Source organism: Suncus etruscus, chromosome 10 (assembly GCF_024139225.1).
Source record: "Suncus etruscus isolate mSunEtr1 chromosome 10, mSunEtr1.pri.cur, whole genome shotgun sequence".
Taxonomy (NCBI): domain Eukaryota; kingdom Metazoa; phylum Chordata; class Mammalia; order Eulipotyphla; family Soricidae; genus Suncus; species Suncus etruscus.
This window is the reverse complement of record NC_064857.1, coordinates 72765884-72786876: the sequence shown is the minus strand read 5'-3', so window position 1 is coordinate 72786876 and position 20993 is coordinate 72765884. Positions and strand designations below refer to the sequence as shown.

At 41.2% G+C, this 20993-nt stretch overlaps 1 protein-coding gene across 3 annotated transcripts in view; it reads left to right on the top strand.

Moving 5' to 3' along the window:
- The window catches only part of WDR7 (WD repeat domain 7), a 383220-nt gene that overhangs the window by 272236 nt on the left and 89991 nt on the right, over positions 1 to 20993 (top strand). For all 3 annotated transcript variants that reach the window (XM_049782166.1, XM_049782164.1, XM_049782165.1), the window contains 3 exons: positions 5241 to 5358; positions 8084 to 8233; positions 9724 to 9806. In XM_049782166.1, the coding sequence (XP_049638123.1) occupies positions 5241 to 5358; positions 8084 to 8233; positions 9724 to 9806 (351 nt within the window). The remainder of the gene's footprint in view (positions 1 to 5240; positions 5359 to 8083; positions 8234 to 9723; positions 9807 to 20993) is intronic.

Genomic DNA, 20993 nt, shown 5'->3' with positions numbered 1-20993 from the left:
TGGTGGTTTCTCATGCATTTATATAATTTCAACATTACTCCCATCCCCAGTGTGTCCACCTCTCTTCCCCAAGGGCCCCTTCTTTTTCACTTTTTTACCAACACCAACTCAGTTGTGTGAATCAGCTTTTTCATTTCCAAAGCTTTTCCTTTGGCTCTTCGCTGTTGTCTTACTGTGTGTCATTAGATCCTACATATGAGAGAAATCATTCTGGATCTACCCCTTTCTTTCTCACTGACATCACTTAGCCTGAGATCCTCTTTGAGATCCCAGGGTGCTGTGAATTGTATAATTATGTTCTTTCTAAGAATTCTCTGTCATTCCATTATGTAGATACACCACAACTTCTTGATCCTTTCGTTTATAATTGGGTATTTGAGTATATGTCTTGGCTATTGTACTAAGTGCAGTCATGAACTCAGGTGTGCATAAAGCCTTTTAACATAATGTCTTGTGTTTGGGGATAGATGCCAAGAAGTGATAATGTTAAGTTATATGGTAGTTTTATTCTAATCTTATTTATTAAATCACCATGGGATAGAGTTCAAAAGTTGTTCACAGTTGAGTTTTAGCTATACAACATTCCAACATCCATCTATTCACAGTGTTCATTTCTTGACATATTCCTATTTTTAATAGAGGTAGCAATATATATATATTTAATATATTTATTTAATAGCAATATATGTAATAGATTATGCAATATGGACATATTGCTTTCCATAAAAGCCAAACAAGGCAACATTCTCCCAGGAGTGGACAAGGGTCCTTTCTCACCATGACTGCCAACACTGGCTATTTTCAGATTTTTTGGATAGGTGCTATTCTCACCATAGTGAGATGATATGGGGTCATTTATTTTTTTTCTTTAAATAAAATTTTTATATAAAATCTTTATCTAGCACCATGATTACAAGCATGATTGTAGTTGGATTTCAATCATACACAGAACACCACCCCCATTATTTTTATTTACTAATACAAGAGCCCTCTCCCCAGGCTCTGGAGCTCTGGGGAACCCCACCAATCATTCTTAGCCAGTTGTGTTGTTGGTTCAGTTCAGGGTCTTAAGGATATCTAACTATTTAGTTTCTGAGGGTCCCTGGGTGGTTCTGGGGCTTCTAGGTCTGTATCTGCAGAGCTGTGGGGTGTTGGACTTGAACCCAGGGCAGGTGTGTGCCAGACATGCACCCTCATTCCTGACTGTCCCAGCTCTCCACTGAGATCCATGTCAGAAGCAGGTGTAATAGCTTCGTCTTTACTTGCTTTCACAGCTCCGTCCTGATATCACCTTCTATCTTCCCTTTTTCTCGGTGGTTGCTCCATATGTCATGGTGGTGCTCTGCCCTCAGGCTGTAGCTATGCTTCCTCCCCCCACCTCTGTAGTTTGAAGCCCAGAATCACACTGGAGGTGAGGGACTCTAAGACTTGGGGGGGGGGGTCTCAGCCTCCACTCAGCTCAACATCTGCTTCACTTCCACCCCCATGACATTCTTGCTTCTCTCCTAGGCCCCAGACTGGACCACTTTTCTTGGTCTATTGGCTGATTTATCACCATTCTCAAGATCATTTGCTAAACAAAGGGTAACACTCTAGATGAATCCGGTGACTCTCATAGTTGATCTCATCCTCTTCACTGTTTCCCTTTGTGAGAAGCATCCAGGATCAGAAGCAACTTCCCTTGGGCCCAAGTCAACCAGGACAATGGCTCTTCTGCCTCCCATTTCAGCTCCTCAATAACTTTGTGAAGCATCTTCATGTGCCCATTTCTCAGACACATTCTATTGCAATCACAGGACAAAGCCTGAAGAGGAGATGACAACACCTACCTAGAAGTTGTCGCTGTGGAACAGCCTTTAAACTGTTTGGTACTACATGTACAAACATATACACACACATATGCAGACACACTGCAACCTCCAGTTCACACATGTATATTCCTTCCATGTCATTTTCCATGCTTCTCATCTTCCCACCAAACTTTTCTGCACCAGATAAAGAACAGAGAATGGGTAGATGAGAGACCTTGCTCTGGGTCACGACTCTGCAAGGCTCCTTCTTGTGTGGGCAGAACTCTGCTCTTACTGCACGAGGTTAAACTGGCAAGTCCAGGGGAATCTCGGGACTCCCTGGTGTTGTGCTGGACTATGGGTCTGCAGAAGCCAGATCTCTTCTCTTGCCGACAAACAGACACACCCACCCATGAGTGCAGCAAGGAAAGAACCTTTTCTGTGTCTCCATCCACCCACCTCGCCTTGTTTCTCTTTGTCTCATGGACCACCTTCAGAGCTCAGTGGAGCACTGTGCCACCTATCCATCCCATCCACCTGTCCAACCTGTCCACCCATATGTCCATCCCCATCCACCTGTCTGTCCCATCCATCTGTCAATCCCACTACCTTTCATCCTCATTGTCCTGTCCATCCTCCTCCACCTGTCCATCTTGTCCACTTGGCCATCTCATCCACCTGGCCATCCTCACTCACCTGGCCATTTTTGTCCACCTGTCCATCCCTATACAGTTGGTCTTGGTCGCCACACACCAAACAGCTTGATCTTCTCTGAGGAGTTAGGCAATCCCAGTTTGATATACCGGCTCTCAATGACAGCCTCCATCCACCCATTGATCACACTGTCTCCAATATCTTGGTTTAAATCAGTATCAATGTGGAGTCAAACAAGTACAGCAGTCCCCGGAAACTCTCTTGAGATCTTTCTCCAGCCATTTTCCCAGAACAACTGACTTTGTCCTAGTACCAGTATTTCCATCCATTATCCACAATATTCAACCCTCCTGCCATTGCACTCCAGCCCTGGTCCCTCTAACCCACTTCCTTGTGCCTTAATACTGATGTGACCCACATTTCAGGGATAATCTGGGGTAGATGTGGGAGGGCACAAGAGAAACCCAAGTTCTACTCTGGGATCAGAGTCTAGATCTCTCTGTAGGTTTCTTAACTTCCTGGAAGTCAGTGTCCCCTCTCCTTACAGACCTGCCGATGAACTGAACAGAGGTTTGCTGAGAATTATTCATTTACCAGCCCAGTTATTTCTTTTTCAGACTTCCTTTCTATCTACCCTCTGTCTTGGATGCAAGAAAGGGAGCACCGTCACATGCTGTCTTATCAGGGTGGGGATAGGTGGGCTGAATTTGGTGGTGCTCAGGGCTTTCCCATGGCTCAATGCTCAGGGATCACTTACGGCTAATGGAACCATATGTGATTCCAGGGATCAAACCCAGTTGGCTATGTGCAAGGTTAAGCACCTTTACCTGCTGTCCAGTCTCTCTGGCCCCATCATAGGCCGTCTTGAAAGGTTCATTAATTGTTGCATTTTTGAAAGCTGATTTTTAAGAATATGATCTTAACTTGTTAATTATTCGTGCAGTTCACCCTTCATGCAGTACTCTTCACTTAGTAAGCCTTTTATTTATTTATTTATTTATTTATTTTTAAGTACATGTAATCCTGAAGAGAAAGCAGCTAACTCCCTCACTCTGTTTCCTGGTGAAAACACCTTCCCAGGTGCTCCTGATTCTAGGACTTGGGCTCTGACATGCCCATCAACGCACCCTTCTGCTGCTGAGTATGATTGGCCCATCATTGATAAACCTCAAAGGAAGATCCACCTGCTCTTTCAGCCTTGACTTCCTGATTTGTGTCTACCCCGAGTTTGTAAAAAAAAAATATTACCAAAGATTTAAGCAACATAACAGTAAGAAATTAAAAGCAGAATTTTCTACAATCTAGCTTTCTTCTGACAATGAGAGGAAAGTCTGTGCTTCACATTTTTATTTTCAGCTAAAAGTTTAACTAATAATTGTCAGATCAAGTCTAGAGACCTGTAAAGTTTTTGAGAATTTTTAGCAAATTTAATGCAGCGGACACATAAAGCACAGCCATTTCTTAACTGGGGAAGGATAGATTTTAATATTCTTTCTTATAGCTAATATTTAAAATCATTAAAATGAAGGGCCAGAGAGATAGTATGGAGGTAAGGTGTTTGGCTTGCATGCAGGACAGAGGTTCGAATCCCGGCATCCTATATTGTCTCCTGAGCCTGCCAGGAGTGATTTCTGAGCATAGAGCCAGGAGTTACCCCTGAGTGCCACCGGATATGACCCAAAAAACCAACCAAACAAAAAATCATTAAAATGATATAAGAATAGGACACTGTGACTGGCTTCCTTAGGGAGTAACCAAATACTTATTATCAGTTGGTGTGAAGGAGGAGGTGCTGTAATTTTACACAAAGTCTTCAGACATTGCCCTGGTCTATATAATTGTGAAAGAAACTTGGGAGGCAGAAGGATCAGACCATTTTCATGTTTCAGAATAAAACATGTCTCTCCATTTGGACAAGTTGATTTTATCATGTGTGCATAGCATGTGTTCTTTTTTGTCTTTGTTTTGGGGTCACACCTGGAAGGCCTCAGGGGCTGCTTCTGGCTCTATGCTTGCTCTGTGGTGCTCCAAGAACCAAAGGTGGGGGGGCTAGAACCTAGACCTCCCACATACAGAGAAAGCACACTGGCCTTTTGAGCTCTCATTCCAGCCCCATACAGACAAAAAAAAAAAAAAAGGAGCAGGCTGTCTGATTTTAATTTCAATACTAAACCCCGTGGACAGAGTATGCTGATTTATAGATTAGTTCTGGAAGTCTCCTGTGAGGTAAACTAGCAGTGCTGAGATTTCAAACTAGGAATAACACACAAAGTGAAAAATTTATGACTGTCCAAACAACTATTAAAAACCTGAATTTTGAAATTATTTTTATGTTTTTAATTGTCGTTTGGATGGTGATGAATTTTTGTCTCCTTACAATAGATAGCCCTAAATATAGCCTTTGTAGGTGGCCTTCTACACAATGGATCTCACCCTTAGCTATTTTTTAGGGGAAAGATGGAAAATAAGTCAGGGCATGGATTTGTTCTCTTTCTTCCAAGGTCTGTGATGTGTATTCAGTACTAGTTCTTGATAATTTGTTAACAAGGCGTTTTTAACACTTTCGACAGCCACACACACTGTTTTCAATCTTCACGGTTAATTATTCCATTTCGTATTTGGTGCCAGACTCCCTGATTTCTAATCACTGCTCATTGTGGCAAGTCCATTATGTTCTAACTGTTTGAGTGCTCCCATTGACCTTGAACTGACATTATAAGCTGTGTCTAATCTTTTCAGTGTATATTTCTAATGCTCCTTTTCTTTTTGCCTTCTTTCCCCCCCATCCCTGTTTAGCATCACAATGGGGCTGCCTCTGAGCCCCGCTGCTGACTCCGCCCGCTCAGCACGGCACGCCCTCTCTCTCATTGCCACGGCCAGACCACCCGCCTTCATCACCACCATAGCCAAAGAGGTGAGCAGAACGTGGCCTGGGGTGTGGCTTCCCTGCTTGCAGGAGGGATTTGAGATTGTGAGCTGAGGGCCCTGGTCCATAGAAACAAAATCCTTACAGTTTGTTAAGAGAACAATGGGGGCCCATCATTGAGCACAAAAAAGAAGGGCACGTGTACCCACACCCCTAGTTCCACAGCCCTGCTCTCATGGGCAGGCAGGCCTGCTGTGTCTTCACTATGTTCTACAAGTTGATTCACTCATAAATGTTTTGACAGTCCCGTTCCCATCTGAAACATAGCGGGCGTCTTCAAGCTAATGCCTGTGAAAGGGCCTCAGGTTTTACTAAAGTCTCTACCTGTAATCAAAACTGAACTTTCGTAGTTAACAGCCGGCTCCCCAACTGTAAACAAAAATGTAAGTCATAAACTTGCTAATTGTTTTTCCTATCTCATGCCACAGATAAAGACTTGCATGCCAATTGATCCCCCACGTTCTTGGTGTTCTAACTAATTGCCCACATCTAACTGAAAAACTAGTAAAGAACAATGAACCAATTATAGGCTCTTTCCTGTGTAGATCTTTACTAGTGGGAAGAAAAGGAGTGGATAAACGGCTCCAAAGTGGGTTGTTGTTGTTGTTGTTGTTGTTGTTGTGTATAGGGGTGTGTGTGTGTGTGTAGAGATTTGTTCCATTTCAGCATGCATAATGTGCAGAATTGTTGTGTGTAGGTGTGTGTGTGTGTGTGTGTGTGTGTGTGTGTGTGTGTGTGTGTGTGTGTGTGTGTGTGTGTGTAGAGAGATTTGTTCCATTTCAGCATGCATAATGTGCAGACTCAGGGCCCGTGGGGTCTGGTTCTGAGTTGTTTTTCCTGTAGCTATGATGAATTTTTAAAATACCAAATAAATTTCTTGAGTCTGTCACAGTAACTTGAAGCCTCCTGGGCCTGTGTCTGTCCCTGGAGGCATCCTGAGTGGTGGGCAGGTAAGGTGGCAGATGCAAAGAATAAGGGAAGTCCTAACAGCAGATTGTCTGGGTTCACAAGAGGCGATGGGACTTTGCACTCAGATCTAAGGTGAATCTAGAGACTAATATGGTTCTTAACGCACAGAGTTAATGGGAGGTTCCACTGAGACATACTTATTGACGGGGACTCTTTTCTCTTTTCCGTGCCAGTTTTTCCCATTCATTGCCATTATGTTAATTGACACAGGTGCTAACATTGAATGTACTGAATAAGCCATGCATCCATCTGACCACATAGCTAAACATCAGGTTCTTTAAATGCCAATTATTAAAAGCTTCTTTAAGCCTTTCTTCAAGATGGAAAGACAAATGTTTATATTATTTATATTTCCAACTTAATTTGTATCTTAATATATTAGTATCTGTATTCATCTATGGTTACTGATTCCTCTCAAGCAATTTTTGGCCATTTGGGCTGACAATTCAGTTCAATGGATGTGATGCTGACTGGGCCCTGTGGTGTTGGAAGCCACCCAGGGCACCTTAGCAATGTTAGAGGCCCACATAGCGAGACCCAGTGTTGCTCAAGGACATTCAAGGAGGTATTCTAGGGGCCATGAATCTAGGGCCAGGAATCAAACCAGATGGAACACCTATGAGGATGCAGTCTAACTGTCATACATCTTAGATTCACTATATTCCAGCATATGGCTGGAGAGATTTATGTTTACCATAGTGGTCTACATTTGTTAGTTTGAAACAAGTTTCTCTCGTCACTTAGCATTTGAGAGTAAAATATGAAAGAATTCCTTCTTCCCCTGCTCCTCCATGCATTATTTCTTCCCCTGCTCCTCCATGCATTGCAAAGCCTGGCTAATGTTTCTCTCCTTTGAGTCATAGGACTTTCAGTCTGTCTGTCTGGGGAAGTGGTGCTGATGTGCCATGCTCATTATTCTGGAGGCATGTGCACTTGTATTTCCCACTTGATTAAGGAAGTACCTTGAAGGCTCTGGGCCCCTGGAAGGCCTGTCTGAGCATCATTAGTATCATTACTGTGAGCCAGGATCCTCTCTCCCACCTGCTTGTATCCCCTCATGAGGATGACAGGTGCCCACTGCCAGATATGTGAAATGCACAGGTCTTTAGTTGGTCTCCACTTAAAAATGTCATGGCAATGTTGTGTTCAAGTCTGGGACTGCAGAGATCATATAGGGACCAAGGCATTTGCTTTGCACACTTCCAACTCCAGCTTCAATCCTAAGCACTGATATGGTCCCTGGAACACAACTAGGTCTGGCCTCCCCAAAACCAACTAAACAAATAAAAAAGCAAACAGAATAAGGATACTATTATATGAGTGCAGTGTCCAGGAACATCTGGTATTTTATTCACTCACTTCTTGTTGTACTAAACACTTTATGTTCAGAAGTATCTCCTGACCCAATTTGAAAACTTTGTTTTTGTTGAATCTTTTTATGTTTTGTTTTGGCTTGATTCGGGGCATTGGGAGAAGTTAAAACCAGCAGAGCTCAGGGTTTACTCCTGTCTCTGCATTCAGGGATTACTCTGTCTCAGGAGACTGTACTTGGTGTCAAGAGATTGAACCTAGATCAGTCACATGCAAGGCAAATATGCCCTGCCTGCTGTGCTGTCTCTATGGTCCCTACTGAATCTTTTTTTCTTTCTGTCTCTTTCATTGATGAGTGAAAAGTAAACTGGTCTCTGAAATGCAAATCTCTGCCAAGTGTCCCTTTGTGTCTAGTGTGGAACTGTCCTCACAGGTGCACAGACATACAGCTTTGGCCGCCAACACCCAGTCACAGCAGAACATCCATACCACAACGCTGGCACGAGCCAAAGGGGAGATCCTGAGGGTCATCGAGATTCTCATTGAGAAGATGCCCACAGATGTTGTGGATCTACTGGTGGAGGTAAGAATCTCCAGCCATAAATAACATCGAAGCAGAGACCTGAATGATATGATAGCACAGTGGTAGGGTGTTTACCATGCACACTGACCCAAGATGGACCTGGGTTCAATCTCCAGCATCCCATGTGGTCTTCTGAGCCTGCCAGGTGTGGTCCAAAATCCAAAACAAACAAACAGAAAACAATAATGTTTCAGATACACTGAAACTTGCCCAGATAATCCTATAAACCAGCATCATCATTCCTGGTATCTCTAAGAGACACCTAAGGCAAAGTAACTTGTGTTCTCTCTCTGGAGTCCTTAAGTTTCCTCACAAAATCAAAATGTAGGGTCCAAGGGATGGTCCCAGGGCTAGGCATTTGCTTTACACGAGGGAGCCCTGGGTTGGAGCCTCAGCATTGCTTAGTGCCCTGAGCACCATGCCAGGAATAGCCTCTGAGCACTTAGCCAGGTGTGGGACCTCCCCACACCCCAAATCAAAATTTAGTTTTCACAGCCTGAACTGTAGAGTAATATTTAAGGATTATGTTTTGTTTGTCAGCTTGCATTATAAATAAAATAAAGCAGAAATGTGTTTGAAGAAAAGCTACAGTGTTCCTGTTCAGAGATATGCATTGCCCTTTTCCTGAGACTGGTTTCTTTCTTTTCCTGGATTGTCTTCTTAATACATGACTTTTTCATGTATGAGAAAGGTTGGCCTGTGATATCAAGTAGTAGACTAGGTTTTAAAGTAATTGTGAAAGTGGCTGGAGTGATAGTTCAACAAGTAGAACATTCACCTTGTGCTGTAGACGTGCTGCGTCTCAGCAATTCTCGTGGGTCATAGCACTTCATGAGAAGAAAGCAGGAGAATGAGAATTGCTGAGACATAGCACGTCTACAGCAGTTGGCACCCCACGTTGGGCGCCAAACTGCTGCAGGCATCTTGCGTTTCAGCAATTCTATTGGGATGGAGTTCTTCCACGGGAGGAAAACTGGTCGCACTCCTGCCAGAAACGTGTTGACCCCACATTCTCTGTGTGGTTTCATTTATTTTATATTTCATATTCAGCCGCTCATGTTACCCATTTTCCTCCCATGGAAGGACTCCATCCTAATAGGATTGCTGAAATGCAAGACCCTGCAGCAACCTTGCATGCCACTGATTCAGGTTCAATCCTGTCATCTCATATGGTCCCCCAAATTCTGCCAGGAGTGATCCCTGAATGCAGAGCCAGGAGTAAACCCTGAGCTTTTTCAAGTGTAGACTCAAAACCAAAAAGATAAGAACATTTAAAAATACACACATACACCTGAGCTTTTTCAAGTGTGAACTCAAAACCAAAAAGATAAGAACTTTAAAAATACACACACAGAGAGACACACACATACATATATGTATCAAAATACATAAAATTTTCTCTGGCAAATGAGGCTCGTGTTTAGTTAGTCATTTGAAAGTTGGAAAATGAAGTATTTGGGATTCACTTCAGCTTCATCTTTTCTGTGTAGGTTATGGACATCATCATGTATTGCCTGGAAGGTTCGCTGGTGAAAAAGAAAGGTCTCCAGGAATGTTTTCCCGCCATCTGCAGGTAAAGGACCTAGAGTGCCACACGCTTCATTTTTAGTAATAAGTAATGCGCTATAATAATAATAATAAAATTAATATGATTATATAACAATAATATATAATAAAATATAATAATAATAATGTGGGTTTGTTATCTTGCTTACTTAGGAATCCTATTAGTATTTGCTTATCTTCTCAAACGATACAGCTCTTTAGAATGAAAAGCACAAGTATGATAGAGAACCTAGCAAATTTCTTTTTTTTTTTTTTTTTTTTTTTTTTTTGGTTTTTGGGCCACATCCAGCGGTGCTCAGGGGGTTACTCCTGGCTGTCTGCTCAGCAATAGCTCCTGGCAGGCACGGGGGACCACATGGGACACTGGGATTCGAACCAACCACCTTTGGTCCTGGATCAGCTGCTTGCAAGGCAAACGCCGCTGTGCTATCTCTCTGGGCCCCCTAGCAAATTTCTGATACAGGAGAGAAGATAGGTATTGTCCTACAGTGTAGGAATTAAAAAGAAAAGAACCTTAAAACTTTCCAAAACAGGGGCCAGAGCAATAGCACAACAGTAGGGTGTTTGCCTTGCTTGCATGAGCCCAATCTAGGACAGACCTTGGTTCGATCCCTGGCTTCCCATATAGTCCCCCAAGCCTGGAGCAATTTCTGAGCACTTAGCCAGGAATAATCCCTGAGCGTCACCAGGTGTGGCCCAAAACAACAACAATAACAACAACAACAAACTTACAAAACAATCTTGAATTGCTATGAAATGAGAAAATTTTAAATGTCAAAATCTAGTAATATTATGTTTCTTTTTCTTTTAAAATTATTTGTGGTACTTTAAGTGACATTTTGTGAAAACTTTTGGCCTTCGTGTAGTCTGTGGAAATAGATTTAAATCTGTTGAAGATCACTATTCTTGTAGAAAACAGAGCAAGCCCAATCTGTCATAGTTACCCTATTTTCCGGCGTATAAGACGACCCCCTAATTTTGCAGTTAAAACATAGTTTTAGGCCTATATTCGCTGTATCAGATAGAATGTTCCTGTGCTGCAACTGTATGTACCACAGTGAGCCAATCACAACGAGCAAAGGTTCAAAGGTTATACTTGTAATAGACTTCCTCTCTGACTCTGGCCAATCTGAGCAGGCTTTTTATAGTGTAGATTCGGGTCCAGAACATTGTCTAATTTGCATGCATAAAAAGCCTGCTTGGATTGGCTGAGTTAGAGAGGCGGTCCGAGCAGCCTTGTAGTGATTGGTCCCTTATCATAGGCACCTTTTCTGTCAATTCCCTGGTGGCTTCAGTTAATCTCCCCCACTACATGAACCAAACAACACCCCATCCTCGGACCCTAGCACTGAGCCACGAACATGATTAGCTGGGTTTTGCCAGAAGTGGCCCCCAGATCTCCTGAGTACTGTTTGGGAGCCCCCAGGAAAGAGATTTGGAAACTCTGCGGCCTGATTTTTTTGTTTGTTTGTTTCGTTTAGCAGCATATTGAAACATTTTTCGGGATATACTCGGTGTATAAGACTACCCCCGATTTTCGGTTGACTTTTTTTTGTTTCAAAAGTCATCTTATACGCCAGAAAATACGGTATATTTTTTCCTTCTGTAGACGGGTTTAATTCCTTCATTTGAATTTTGCTCCTAGTACCTCCTTTAGGACCTCTGTAGTAGGAATCTTTCCCAAAACTCCAAATTTCCTGCTTGTAGCAACATTATGAGATGCATCTGTGTTTCTTCTTTACTTCCTAGAGTTTTACCCATGATTGCTGAGTTAATTATGCTTGTGAGCCTTCCAATAAACCTAATAGCCCATCTCTTCATCTCTGTTTCTAGGCACAAAAAAAAAAAAAAAAAAAAAAAAAAGCAAAAAAGACAAAGATGATGCACTTGCATAGGTCTTCTAGCACTAAAAGTTAGGAATGTTAAAGAGTCCAGTCATTTGCTCATGCAATTCAAGGTTTTGTTCTTTTGTTAAAAAGTAAATATATTCATCTTTTGGTCAAAACATTGCTGTTAAGATTTCAAGTAGTTATTTTGTCTCAGTCGATTGTTCTTTACGGATGTGTCTAAGAAAAAATGTCCTTTGTCACTTATGGGAGGTGAGGCAGCAATTTTATTGGGACTTGGTGGGCAGACTCAACAGCGTGTTCCCTGTAGTACAGGCTACTGCTGAGTAAATAGGCCTCCTGGAGTTCCTGGGAGGAAATTGCTCCTTTTGAAAGGGTCTTGTATGCCTCCTTCCAGCACCATCTCCCACCCCTTAAACCACCCTTACTTGCTTCCTGTCCACTTTCATTTGCCCCTATTTAGTCTCTGGAAGCTCAGAATTCTGCTGGAGTACCAAGGCGGCTTATATCCAGACCAAGTATCATTTTTTCCCATTTAGGTAGAAAACAGTTGAATTTTATTTATTTATTTATTTATTTATTTATTTTATTTTGGGGGGGTGGTGTTAGGTCACATCCAGCAGTGCTCAGGGATTACTCCTGGCTCTATACTCAGAAATCGCTCCTGGCAGGCTCAGGGGACCATATGGGATGCCAGAATTCGAACCACTGACCTTCTGCATGCAAGACAAACACCCTACCTCCATGCTCTCTCCAGCCCCGAATTTTATTTATTAATTGGATGTCATTTATTGAATGCCTACTGTATACCAAGTACTAAGCTTGTCCCTTGACATGTTGTGATGATCCAGGAAACCACAAGGAGTACAGGGTCTAGTCTGGTAGGGAATAGTAACTATCAGTGGCTCTGTGATATGCCCAGACACAGGGCTGGGCAGTAAGGCAGCCCTTACTCTGGGTAAGGGGGTCTGAGACAGTCGCACCAAGGTGAAGTTGTGAAGTATCAATGGCTGTGAAAAGTGCTTTCACTTTACCAATAGATGCCCAAGGATAAGAGGATTGCCCTGATGTGAGTTGGGTAGATGGTAGCAGAAACAGTGGGTGTGATGGCACCTGGGAAAGCTGCACAGTGGAGTGGAGGGGGTGGGCTTGCATACCTGCTCATACTATCTTGAATGCCAGCAAGTGCCAGGCACGAAAGTGTCCTTTAAGTTTGGTAAATGCCATGTGGAGGTTCTGGAACGTAGGCTGAAGAAGCAAATAGTCTAATGCCAGGGAAGGGGCTTAAAATGCTGCATGAAGAAATTCATAGACGTTTATATAGACACATATATATGCATACACACATGTATATATATATATATACATACTCCTAGTTCTGTACTCAAGTATTATCCTGACCAGTACTCAGGCATCACCATATGCAGTATTGGGAATCAGCCGGGTGTAAGGTAAATGCCTTCTTTCCTCTCTTAGCTTATACTATCCCTCTTACTCTAATCCAATATTTGTTGTGTTATGCTTGTCATGTTAAAGAGGAATGCCCCAAATTTTCAACACAAGCATGCACTTCTTTTGCCAGGAATGTAGCTGATAAGATATAATATTATGAAAGACAGATTATTTTTGCATACTGTTGTCGACTGCTGCTTATGCAGTTGTTAATAGTTAGCACTGTGAATATGACACACAGGACCATGGAATCAAATTATCCCATAAACATGAGAACAGGACTAACATATCCTCAAGGGTCCAGATCTATTGCCTTGCCAGGGCACCAGTGAAGTAGGAGACAGGGAGATTCATTAGAAAGAGCTTTATGAGACACCAGGGTGGAGGATGAGGTGGGTGGCTCATGACCTCAGAATCTCTGCCTGCCTGGTCACTAGGAAGAGATTCTTAGGTAAAGAATAAAGTAGTGTGTCTTAGAAGGATTGGGATGCAGGCCAAGAGGTCAGCTACTTCCCCTATAGGCTGGTCCTCCAAGGCCTCCTCCAGATCAACTCTGCTTGCTTGCTTTCCTGGTAACAGGCATTTAGGGGAAGAACCAGAACAGAGAAACATTCTTTACTATAGTCAACAACCACTTCCCACAAAGAGTTTGCTGGCTTTTCTTGTTTGGTTTTTCATTTTGAATCAAACTCGCTCTTTCTTTCTTTGGGGCCAGTTTCAATCATCCAAGCTTGCAGCTGAAGCTAAATGTGAGTAGGAATGGACCATAAATTATGGAGGACTTCAGAGAACACCAAGTTTCCTTGGGATCTCCAAAGTTGGCCTGGTCGATGCCACACTACCTATTGGCTTATTTGTACTAGGTTGATAAATGAACAATAACAAAGATATCAACTTATCAACAGAAGTTAAAATTGTTTTATTGAATATCTGCCATGTCCATGCCGTCGAACTAGGTGCCTTACAGCACTTATGAGCCCTCCACTTATAAATAAATGCCTTTCACTAAACACATCATTCCAGTCAAAGTCGATGATGTAAGTCGAACTTCTGTAATTCAGTTGTGCGGGATTCAAAATAAAATCTTGGTCTTACCTTTACCCTTTTGAAAAAATTTGATGGATGTTTTTCTTAGGCTGACCTTGTTATATACCAGTGTCTAGTTGCTATAGCTGATACATAAAACTCATAAAAAAAAAAAAAGAAAGAAAGAAAGAATAGGGGCAGGAGTGATAGTACAGCAGGTAGGATATTCGCCTTGCATGCCGCCAGCCTGGGTTCAGTCTCCAGTATCCCATATGATCCACCACCACCCTGCCAGGAGTGCAGACCCAAGAGACTGAGCACAGTCAAGTGTGGCCCAAAAACAAACAAACAAACAATAAAACTCTGAAAAAAATAGAAAACTTGGGCCGGAGCAGTGGTGCAAGCAGTAAGGCATCTGCCTTGGTTGTGCTAGCCTAGGGCAGACAGCAGTTCATTCTCCCGGCATCCCATATGGTCCCACAAGCCAGGAGTGATATCTGAGCATATAGCCATGAGTAACCCCTGAGTGTCACTGGGTATGGCCCCCCCCCAAAAAAAAAAAGAAAAAAAGAAAAGAAAAAGAAAACTTTATTTACTGGTATTCTTTTTTTTTTTCTTTTGGTTTTTGGGCCACACCCGGTGATGCTCAGGGGTTACTCCTGGCTATGCGCTCAGGACACCAGGGGATCGAACCGCGGTCCATCCAAAGCTAGCGTAGGCAAGGCAGGCACCTTACCTCTAGCGCCACCGCCCAGCCCCTATTTACTGGTATTCTTTTCAGTGATATGGTATTGAAAGTATCTAGCAGGATGCCAAAAATGTAAATGTTCAGAGAATCTTAAATTTCTATAGGGTTTTTCTTAATAATGATGTGAAAATCCCAAATGTGTATAAAATAAGTAATATATATTTTAAAGTCTATAAAATATTCAGAATAATATTATTTACAAATATGTAAAAAAATCACTCCTAAAATTATCTAATAAAATGTAGACAGGCAGGGTTATTATCAAGGCATTCTTTAATACAGTTGTATAAATTTAGGTGAGAGCTAACACAAATAACCTGAAGTCTCTGAATGTAAAAAATGGAAAGGATTCTGCCATGGGTTATACATAAAAATGTTATGTGAATAACAAGATAAAATAGCATCATTGAATGTAGAATGATGCTGAGTTTGATTTTCCTTGGTTATCTGTTTTGTTTTTTAAACCTTGGAATATGGGATTTGTGATTCTGATGGATTTGGGGAGGGGGTTGGACCATACCCAGTGATGCTCAGGGTTTACTCCTGGCTATGCACTCAGAAATCGCTCCTGGTTTGGGGACCATATGGGACACCAAGAATCGAACCGAGTTCCATACTGAATCAGCCTCATGCAAGGCAAATGCTGCAATGCTGCGCTATCACTCAAGCCCCTCTGGTGGGTTTTGGGGCTCTCAGTTTTTAGTTTAGTATTTTAAAACTTATGTGTGGTCATTTCTCTAATGTTTTTTGTGGTTGTTGGTATTTTTTTTAATTATTCCTCAGACTACATTCTAAAAATGTATGTTTTATTGAAAACATGACAGTCTTGGGTGTTACCCTGAGAAAATTTCCTATTTGTATCTATTCTTTCATTATTTCATTTTGTTTTTCCATTTAGATTGATTGATGATAATCTATTGAGAATATACAATTTGAATGTGAATTTATCCACTTTATACTATTATTTCTGAGTGTCTGTTTTCTAATATTTTTAGTAAAAACACATTTAAAGTTTAAGCTTCAGATGATAATTTTATTGACAAAAGTTGATACAAAAAGTTTAAATTTTCTAATTCTGTCCATATAATGGCCTTTCTAGTGTTAAAAACATTTTTTATATCCTCTTGAGGAAGAGAACTCATGAAAATCCATTCCAATAAAATTGGATAGATATGCTTAACACTCATTGTTCAAAACTTGTTGATATTAAAACTTAAAAATGTCTGATGGCAATATGTAATTTATAAAATAGTAACTTCACTATTTTTGCTTAGTACATAAACTACCAAGTGTTTTAAAAACCTCTAACTCTCAAAATGTTATTTCTAGGAAAATATGATAATTTTTTTTTTTAAATTTGAGACTAGATTAGGACACTTGTCACGTGAATAATGAGTTGTAGGTACAAGATGAAGCCGAACATTTTTGGGCCAGAAGATAGCACAGCAGGTAGGAAGCTTGCCTTGCATGATACTGACACTGGTTCAGTCCTGAACCACATATAGTCAGTCCTCCAAGCACTGGTAGGAGTGATCCCTGAGCACAGCCAGGAGTAAGCCAGAAGTGAGCACCACCAAGCGTTGCTCCAAAATCACCATCACTATCACCAAAACCCAATAAAACCAAACCTTCTTATTCAGAGTCTAGAATACATTCCTCTTGCTCTTTTTAACCTGTAGCATTTTCTTTATCCATTTATACATAAATGACACCTAGTTAATGTTTTTTAAGTAAATTTTTGCTTTTATTTTTGAAGAATTTTTTTTTAATATTTAAGCACCATGATTACAAGCATGTTTGTAGTTAGGTTTCAGTCATAAACAAAATACCCCCCTTCACCTGTGAAACATTCCCACCACCAATGCCCTCTCTTCCCCCACCCTACCTGTATTCACGACAGGCATTCTACTGCTCTTATTCTTTAACAGTGTCATACTAGTTGTTAGTGTAGTTATTTCCCTAGCATTCACCACTCTTTGTGGTGAGCTTTAAGTTGTGAGCCGGTTCGTCTGGCCCTTCCAGCGCTTAACTCTATTGTCTCTGGGACTTATTACAATAATGTCTTTAATTTTTCTTAAAACTTATAATTGAGTGATACTATTCTGTATCTATCTTTCTCCCTCTAACTTATTTCACTCAACATAATAGATTCCCTGTACATCCACGTATAGGAATTTCATGACTTCATCTCTCCTGATGGCTGCATAATACTCCATTGTGTATATGTACCACAGTTTCTTTAGCCATTTATCTGTTGAAAGGCATTGTGGTTGTTTCCAGAGTCTAGCTATTATAAATAGTGGTGCAATGAATTTAGGTATGAGGAAGGAATTTTTGGATTGTATTTTTGTGTTCCTAGGGTATATCCTTAGGAGTGATATAGCTGGATTATATGGGAGCTCAGTTTCCAGTTTGTGTTGATCCATAAAATGTTGATCCATAAAAAACTTTGAACATTGATAAAAATTGCAAAAATTGTGAGAGAACTGAAGCAAAAGGAAATAAGAGAAGGAGAATGAGAGAGACTCAGGAGAGGTTAGACATGCTATATGTTGCCAGAGGCAAGTCATAAATTGATCCTGAATCTTCTAAGCAGCCAGTGCACAGAGAGAGATCAACTTGAAGAACTAAGGCACAGCGTTCCTCTGAGGTGAAGTTGTTCATGAGAAACATACCTGGTTTATAAAACTGGGATCAGCATGAAATTGAGAGTCGTCCCCAAGCATTGCATTGCAGCCCAGGTGATTTCCAAGATTTCAAGAAGCCACTGCTTTGATAAAGTGCATGGTACTAAATAAGAAAATGCATCCTGTGCTCCTGGTGAGAGAACTCTGGACACATATGAGAAGAAGAGTATTAAAGTCGGTAGTATTAAAGTCCTCCTGTGAGATCCCCTGGGCTCTAGTGATCTCTTAGTAGAGATGCTAGACTCTCTTCAAGAGAATGACCTAATTTCTAGCCTTGTCCAAGAGTCCCTGACTTGCTGTGACACCTGGAAAGCACTCCTTAGGGTTCTTCTTCATAACAGAGTTTGAAAGACTAATACCAACTACAATCATGCTTGTAATTATGGTGCTTAAATATTTTATAAAATTAAAAAAAAAAGCACTTTCAAAGCGAGACCATAATCAGATTCAGTTGAGAAGAACCCAATATTGAGAAACAAAATCTGGGTCATTATTCTTCACTTTAGGGAGTGGGACGGACACACACACACCCATATTTTGCTTTGGCCTTCAGGTAGCTTGAAACCAAATTCCCTGTCAGACATTTTTAATCAATGATGGCATAAATCTTTTATTCTTCATCATCACACTTTATTCCTGCTTCACTTTTCTATCTAATTCTGGCATAATATTCCATGTTTTCCCTTTTGTTAGTCTGTGAAATAGATACACGCTTGATATTTTATTTCAAAACCCATAGAAACAATTTTAGACATAATACCAACTAGGGTTATTTTCTAAGATTAAAATAATTAGGAACCCTGAGTGTTAGCTCAAAAGATTGGAGCATCTGCTTTGCATGCTGTTGACTCATGTTCAATACCTGGCTCCACTTGATCCCCTGAGTAATAGGCTGGGAAAATAGCCCCTCAGCTCTGCCTGGTATACCAAACACCGGAAGAAAAAGATGAAAAGAAAACACAAGTCATCTTTGTCTTAGCTAAAACATTCTGCATCTTCCTGGCATAGTTTATTTATCTGTGGATACTTTTTCTATGATATGCCAAAAGATATTGACAGGCACAATACACTTTATGGTCATAAATTTAAATAGTTTCTGGTAATTTAAATTTTAGTTCCAGGAATGAACTAATAGTACAATAGTAACTGTTAATAACATATAAAACTTAGGTATCAGTATCCTTGAGAGGATAAAATATCTACAGCCCTCCAAAAAACATACTTCGACACAGCAGTTCTACTCAGGCTTTTCATCACCATAACAAATAAGGTGATGTGTATTATACAGGAATTAAAGAATATTCTTTTTTAGACTAGAAACAGGATGGTTGAAATGCTGTGTTAATTTTGTGTTTATGAATAAGCAGAGGAGGAAGTATAAGATAACATTTAACAAGTGAATTCCTTTAGATTCTCTCCAATCTCATTTGACTTTTATTTTTGCCTTTGTTAGTCTCCAAGGCAGTCTCAAAAAAAAAAAAAAAGTGGGGGAGCAGCATCCAGATAATTATTGTTAGTAGCAAAAGGACAGAAAGTTCTGAGTAATTCATGTTTAATTGCCTAGATGATAAATAATACAGCAACCTCAGTTTAAAATACCCTAGGTGCTCAGCAAGTAGATCTGACTCCTGGCCAGGCTGGAGAGGACAGAGGCCATTGAGGTTTCTTCAAAATTTAGAGTTGAAATGTAGTTGTTGTAAGTGGGACTTGTGTTTCCTGGTGAAGTCCCATGCTGGGTAGGCCCTGCTTGTCTGTCTGTTACTCTTCTTGGGTTGTCTGCAGCAGTCCTGATTCATCCCAACAGCCCCGTCCATGTTGTGTGGAAATGCCCAAATGTTCCTGAACAAAAAGCAAAGCACTCCCCCTACCACAGAGGTGATTGCTTTCTATAATGAATGGGGATTCCTAGTGCATTTTGCAAAAAATATTCTTTACTAATCTCGGAATAGAAAAATCTGAGCTCTTCTCTAATGGAACTCAAAGTTCACTTATAAAAGGAAGATAAAGTACCTCTGGAAATACAATGTGATGATAGCATACTTTTTCAATGGGAGGCTATTTTATAATGTTCTTGAAAACTGATAGTAGCATGCTGCGTAGCAAAGAACGAATTGTGATTGGTGGGGGGGAGGATTATACTCAGTAAGGCTTGGGGGCAACTCCCAGCTGGTGACAGTGCTGGGAGACCCTGTACTGTGCCCCTCCTGCATGCAAAGCATATGCCCAGCTATACTTTCTGAGGCTGGGGGGGGGGGTGTTAATGAAATTATCAGTCGATGAGAAATTATCATGCATTTGATTTAATTTGAGAGGGGCACAAGTTACATGTGCCTCTAAATGTAGCTTTTAGTAACACTTGCAGCTTCTCAGTTGTGCACATTCTGAGCAACTTGGAAGAAAAGGTGTTTCAATCATTTCTTTGCTTGTGCCCCATAGTAACTAGGAGAGAACTTCCACTGACCTCACAATGCCCTAGGCTTTTACTTCATGCATTTTCTCCCCTTGTATATATTGAAGCCATTCATTTTCTGTATAACTAAGAGCAGTTTAATTTTATGCCTTTTAAATACGTGTCAAGTAAGTAAATTCCCAGATTGTACTTGTTAAATAAATTCACAGATACTGAGTGTAGGGATGTTGAGCCCTCAATCACTGTGCTTGAGCTGTGAGCCCAGTCTTGCTTCTTTTAAGCTTCATCCTTAATTCTATCATAATAAATGACACCTGTTATTTTGCTGAAGCAGTGACCATGCTGCCTTATTTTTATAGGATTACAAGATGTAGAATTTTTTTTTTTTTTTTTTTTTTTTTTGGTTTTTGGGCCACACCCTGTGACGCTCAGGGGTTACTCCTGGCTATGCACTCAGAAGTTGCTCCTGGCTTCTTGGGGGACCATATGGGACGCCGGGGGATCGAACCGCGGTCCATCCTAGGCTAGCGCAGGCAAGGCAGGCACCTTACCTCCAGCGCCACCGCCCGGCCCAAGATGTAGAATTTTTAACATGAAAGGGTGTTAGGAATCACCTCTTTGATTCTTTTGTTTTACAAGCATATCAGCTTCAGAGCATTTCAGTGCCTACCCACAGCAGAATGAGAGCCTGGGCTTTCTGTACCCTCCTCTCCCCAACCCCATATTCTACAGGGGTGGGATCACCCCTAGACACTTGAGTGGCACTCAGATCTGTGCCATCTCCCAAATATTGAACTGGCCATTTTGTTCCTCACTTGGGCCTTGGCTTTGTGGCATCCTTTCTTCTTCCTTCCTCAAATACATCTTTTGGGATTTGACTCTGTGGTGAACTCTCTTATCTTTACCTTCAGATCTCACAGGCTCTCGTCCTCAGCCCAGAACATGCTCTCTTGTTTCTCTCAAAGACTCCAGCTTCCCTTCATATCAGCTGCTATCAGGAAAAGGCTGTCTTCTATTTTGCTAC